The sequence below is a fragment of the Propithecus coquereli genome, unplaced genomic scaffold, assembly GCF_000956105.1.
Source record: "Propithecus coquereli isolate 6110/MARCELLA unplaced genomic scaffold, Pcoq_1.0 Scaffold529, whole genome shotgun sequence".
Taxonomy (NCBI): domain Eukaryota; kingdom Metazoa; phylum Chordata; class Mammalia; order Primates; family Indriidae; genus Propithecus; species Propithecus coquereli.
The window spans coordinates 1,207,258-1,212,912 of NW_012151163.1; the positions used below are offsets into that span (position 1 = coordinate 1,207,258).

The 5,655-nt window shown below is 53.6% G+C and overlaps 1 protein-coding gene across 1 annotated transcript in view; it reads left to right on the plus strand.

The window, feature by feature from the left end:
• DCDC2C (doublecortin domain containing 2C) overlaps window positions 1–5,655 on the plus strand; it is a gene marked incomplete at its 3' end in the record, with an annotated part of 42,538 nt that overhangs the window by 11,137 nt on the left and 25,746 nt on the right. Inside the window, exons 4-5 of the mRNA XM_012656948.1 lie at window positions 2,152–2,289; window positions 4,206–4,248. Coding sequence (XP_012512402.1) covers window positions 2,152–2,289; window positions 4,206–4,248 — 181 coding nt within the window. The remainder of the gene's footprint in view (window positions 1–2,151; window positions 2,290–4,205; window positions 4,249–5,655) is intronic.

Sequence of the window (5,655 nt, forward strand, 5' to 3'; positions counted from 1 at the left end):
CTTCATTTTCTTTGACCCTCGTAGTTGCTGTGGCGGAATCTGCCATCAGCCTCGTTGCTGTCGTGTTGCCGTCTGCGCCTTGTCTGCAGGGCCCTCTGGGACGCTCGCTGGTGATCTCGGGTGTCACGCCGTGTAGCCAGAGGCTGGTTTCTCCATAGTCTTTCTTCTTTGGCATCTACGGACTCTTTCAACCTGGGGTCTTCCCTCGTTCTCTACTTCTGTGACATTAATCTCCATTATTTTACACATACTCCCTCCTTTCCACTTTTGTTTTAACTTATTTTTGGAGCTCCTATTATCCGGATGTTGGCAGTGTGCGCACCCTCGTTTCTAAACTTTTATCGATCCTGTCTGTTTACTCCTCCCCGCCTCCCTCCGGGGGGCCCCTCCGTCCTGCCTTCCAGCAGCGGTGCGGACCTGTCCGTATCCTTCTCGCGTTCCTCTCGTTAGTGTGCTTTCCGCTGCTTGCCGCCGCTTTCCGCCATGCTAGTTTCAAATCACATTTCTACTTATTTTTTATGGTCTCGTGTTCTCGTTTCATACTGGCAATATCTGCCCTCGTTTCTTTTATAACCTTTTCATGTTGATGTGAATTCCTGGCCCATCTGCTCTGACATTGCTGCTTCTGGCGGCGCCTGCCCTTCAGAGCCCCACCGGGGACCGGGGAGCAGTAGCTTTGGGGCGGCCCCTCCTCAAGGCTGCAGTAGCCGCCCCCCATGCCCCTCAGGCCCTCGCGGGTAAGGCCCCTGCGCGTCCCCAATGTACTTTCTCCTGGAGACGCTCGCACCCGCTGTCCCTCCGAGTGCTTGGCGTTGGCAGAGGACAGAGCCCAGGCGTGGCTGCCCCGTGGCACCACCCGGCCCGCTGCGCCAGCTCTCCGGGGGCTGTTCCCGCTGCCTCCTGTCTTGCTATTCCCCTGCATTTCCTCGGGGCTGACCGGAGGCAGTGGCTCTGAAGTGGGGGCAGGAGCAACAGCGTCACAGCCGGGAACTTGTTAGAGATATGAGCTCAGGCCTGTCTCAGACTCACCGAGCAGGAGCTCTGCGGAGGGGCCGGCGGTTGCACAGCCTGTGATGCACCCCAGGGGCAGGATAAGCTCTGTGGGTCCCGCCTTTTGCACGTGCCCCACACTCCTGCCTGTGCCCACTGCCCCAAGTCGAGACTTCCTCGCACACTTGCGGTAGCGCCGCATCTCCTCTGTTGTTCATCTGCTGTGTCCCTGCCACGGCGGTCGGCTTCCTAGAGCTAAAACAGCTCTCATCTCCCCCTCCGTGGAAATTTTCACCCACGCTGACTACATTCATGATAAGCTCCTCCCCTTGGACTTCAAGGCCCTTTGTAAACTGCCCTGCCCCGCACGTCCACGCGCTCTGTCTGCGGGTCACCCTCAGTGGCGGCCTGTCCCCGCGCCCCCATGGCTTCCTCCCATCTTCCCTCGGTGAGATCCCACCTCCCCCTCCAAGCATATTGCGTGTTCTTCCCCTCCGTGAGTCTGCGGTTGGATTTAACCCCTCTCCTCTTGGGACCCCAGCACTTTGCCCTTCTCTTGTCATGTTTATCCCTGTTGGTTGTCGTACACTTCTGGACTTTGGGGAAGCAGAGATTTTCTTACTCAAATTTGTATCCAGTGCAATGCCTATGTCATTGTCTTATACATGTAGACGTTCGGCACTGAACTAATTGAATCATATCTTAGATAAATAAACTACTGAAGGAGTACTTGCCAAAAAAAGTACTGGATAAAAAGTAGACTAATATTAGTCTTTTGTTGCTTATAAAAATGCATATTATTTTCTAATAAATGCTGGTTTGTTCTCCAAGTATTGTTATAACAATATAAGCCAATTTGTTTTAATTTAAGCTATTATTAGTTAAAATTAATTGAACACCAATCAAGAGCTTAACATGTTCTCAAGAGCCTCTGAGCACTTGTACATAATTAAAAATACACTTTAATTAAAAAATCTAAAAATGGAAAGCCAGTCCGATCCTGGAAGAGCAGCTCCCATGGGTTCAACGGCCCGTTTGGATCACGCTGGCTGCGTGTGCCGTTCCCCCCGTGGTCCACGTGCTAGTCATGTTGTGTCAGAAATACCCTAACCCTAGATTGCCGGCCTTGAAATCTCTACCCCATTTCTTCTTTCTTTGCAGATTATTTACAATGAATGGGCATCTTTTGGACAACTCAAAGGATCTGCAGGACAACCATTTCTATGTCGCTGCGGGACTGGAGGCCTTCAAACACTTCCCTTACTGGAATTCTCCACGGGTTCCCAGCGAGGTCCAACAGTGAGCACGCTCCATCCCTGTCCTTTCCGAGTTTTGGGAATATTTTCCCTTTCCCCTAGCATCTCTCCCAAATGCGTCCGGTTCAGCCATTGGTTATTTTTCTACAGTGAAACTTGATATTTTATGTACCATTCAATTTTAGGTTTCTAAAATTAGGCTTGGTGGAACGACCCTTCTTTGCAGTGTTGACAAGGACAGTGAGAGCCCACGTTGAGTCCGTCGTCGTTTCTCTAGGAAGCAGCAGCCGTGGGGACCGGGAGTCAGGATGTGCGAAACGTTCAGAGCTGGTTTCGGGCTGCGGTTTGCCCGTCCGTGACGCGTCCAGCGCAGGGCCCTGCTTTCTGAGGTTGACTTGCTTCTCTTTGTCTCAAATGCAGAGGCTGTCCCGGGCATCAGTCTCTCCTGCTGGAAAAAGCTGTGATTCTCAGAGTAGACCGTGGGCATGGCTAGGAGGACACACCACAGGGTGTGTGTTTATGGACACAGGAAGATGCAGACGTGGCGGGACGGGGTGCACAGCTCTGAAGCCGACCTGCGGGTTCTTCCTCGATGGCTCAGCCCTGACAGGTGTGATCGAGATGCATTCCGTGCGGGACACGATTCGAGGGCTTACGAGGAACCTTCCCCATAGCTATTTCTTTGTTAAGTCTTTTAATGGTCACTATCTTGAGCAAAGAAAAAGAGGTGTCATTTTTCATCTCTTTGTGGAAAAGGACAGACAGTTTTAAGTGTGCAGCTTATTTTCAGAGAGTACCGTGCAGGTGGTCGGGTTTCACTCCCTACCCCTACGTTCTGTTGCTCGAGCCCCTCATGCATTTGGAGAGCCTGAACCGCCCCAGCGGGTGCGGTGTCTGAGGCTGACTCCTCTGTCCTGGCTCCCGCGCTGTTAGGGTTTGTACTTTAAGGCAGAGAAAGGCTCCCTTTGTCCTGTGGGCTGAGGCTGGCCCTGCAGTAGTTTGGTGTCCAGGCAGACGGTCCGGTCAGAGTGCTGCCTGCTAGCGTGGCTGTTTCCTGCTTGTACCGACGTGACGCCTTGGCCACAGCCCAAGTAGCACAGCCGCTGGAATTACCGCAGGGGCCGGTCCAGTTGAATCGCTCGCTCTACCTGCTTCCACCGTGTGTTCTGCGCCTTCCTATGTGTTTTGCTGTTTCCCGCCTTCCGTTCATCATTGAGCCCTGAACTGAATCTGTCAGCTACTTAAATACCTCCCACCCCCCAGGAGGTTGAGGCTCGGGGTCAGCAGGAGGCTGCACACAATTGCAGGGAGGCTGCAGTGCATTTGGCAACGCAAAGTGGACCCAAAAGGGGCTCTTTTGCAGAGAATCTTCCCGTGGAAGCGTTTCCAAATTTGTGTAGCAGCTATTGGAGCGAGCAGCAAGAAAGAGGAAATTAGAACTGGGCTGCGTGTGTTTGTGACGGTGGCAGTCAGGCAGGAGCCCTGGGGTGTGGCAGGAAGGGAGTGCATTTTGCATTTTGGATTTTGGATCGAAATCTCGGTTCTGCCCCTGATCAGCTTCAGGACACTGGGCGAAACCCCCGTCTCTCTGGGCCTCGGTGTCCTTGCCGGTGCGATGAGAATGGTAATTCTTGCTTTGCTCAGTTACTGTGAGAGCCACGGGAGGAAACCATGTTTGTGTGTGTGTTAGGGTCTCCCCCATGGCATGAGCAGCGCAGAGCACGCCGCACCCTAGTACTCGAGAATCCACCCGATTGTCAAAGATCTCAGGGAGGGAAGTGGGCAGGTGCCCGGGGGCCCGTTCTGCTCGGGAGGCTGGGAAACCGGTGCTGTCGGCCGTGCTCTGTGTGGACGGCCGGCGATTCCCCTCCGAAAGCCAAGGCTGCATCTGACATTTTCATAAAGACATGTCAGGGCTGAGTTTTAAACATTTCAAGGTGACTGTCTTTTGTCTTTCAGAAGGTACGCGGATATTGAAAAATACCCACCGAGAAAGAAAACGGTAAGTAATTTTTTGAAAGAAGCGATGATAGCTGTCCCGACTCTGGCATCTCCTGGCATTAGCGAGGGGACAGCCCACATGAGGCCCCGAGGTGTGACGCAGCTCCCTGGGCACAGAGCTAGTGCCAGCTTATTAGGAAAAGTCAGACGCGCTGGCTCCTGGGCACGAGTGGGCAGAAGGGTGGTTTGTGTTGGGAGCGCAGCGTGCAGGACTGGGAGGCTCGGGGAGGTGTTTGCAGCAACACAGCAGGTGCAAAGACAGAAACATACACCAGGTCTCAGGGGACAGGTGGAGGGAAACTGAGCCAGGCGGGGTGGGGCGAGAGGAGGACATTCCGGGTAGGCGTTACAGCTGGAGTCAGGCAGTGAGGTGGGAAGCAGCTCAGTGCACGTGTGCATGTATGGCTGTGTGCGTGTGCGTGCATGTCTGTGTGCGTGCGTGTCTGTGTGTGTGCTTGTATGCCTGTGTGCATGTACGTGCATGTCTGTGTGCGTGTGCTTGTATGTCTGTGTGCATGTACGTGCATGTCTGTGTGCGTGCGTGTGCATGTCTGTGTGTGTGTCTGTGTGCATGTGCGTGCATGTCTGTGTGCGTGTGCTTGTATGTCTGTGTGCATGTATGGCTGTGTGCGTGTGCGTGCATGTCTGTGTCCCTATGTGTCTGTGTGCTTGCTTGTGCATGTCTGTGTGCGTGTGCATGTATGTCTGTGCATGCATGTCTGTGTGCGTGTGCATGTACATGTGTGTTGATTGACACACAGTCTGATGTCGCAGCATAAAGCACGAGGAAGGGTGGCGAGGAGGTAGCAGGACGCAGGGCTGGCAAGGCAGGCAGAAGCCACGTCCCACGGGGCCTCCCCGTCCTTCTGATGCATCTGTGTGGGCCTTACATGCCCCTGACCACCTTATAAAGAACGCATTTTAGTGGTTCTAAGGATGTTGAGATTTGTTCAGCGCAGCTGTCGAATGCTGGCTCCTGCCGCTTCCTGTCCGCCCGGCTCACTGGCTCAAGTCCCTCCCACTGCCACGCTGTGGCCCTGAGCACCTTGCTGTGCTGGCCGTTCCTTCCTAGCATCTAGCACCCAGCTATGGCTGGCGCTCCCCTTGCAGCTCATATTTCATAATTGCCATTTTAATCCCTCGCACGCTTGGCTTTGGCTTCCTCACCCCTCCGAGCCACCATGGCCCCGCCCTGGCCAGCACCCACGGCTGACCCTGCTCTTGGCGCCGAGTCCCACATCCTAACCCTACCCTTACATGCCGAATGAGCCTTACTTCTAAAACAGTGCTATTTTCTAAATGAGTTTTGCTAAATGTTATTAGGGAATTCTGCATGTCTGTTCTTAAGTGAGATTAGCCTATAATATTTCTTTTGCATGTTGTCCTCGTCTAGCTTTCGGTGTCAAGG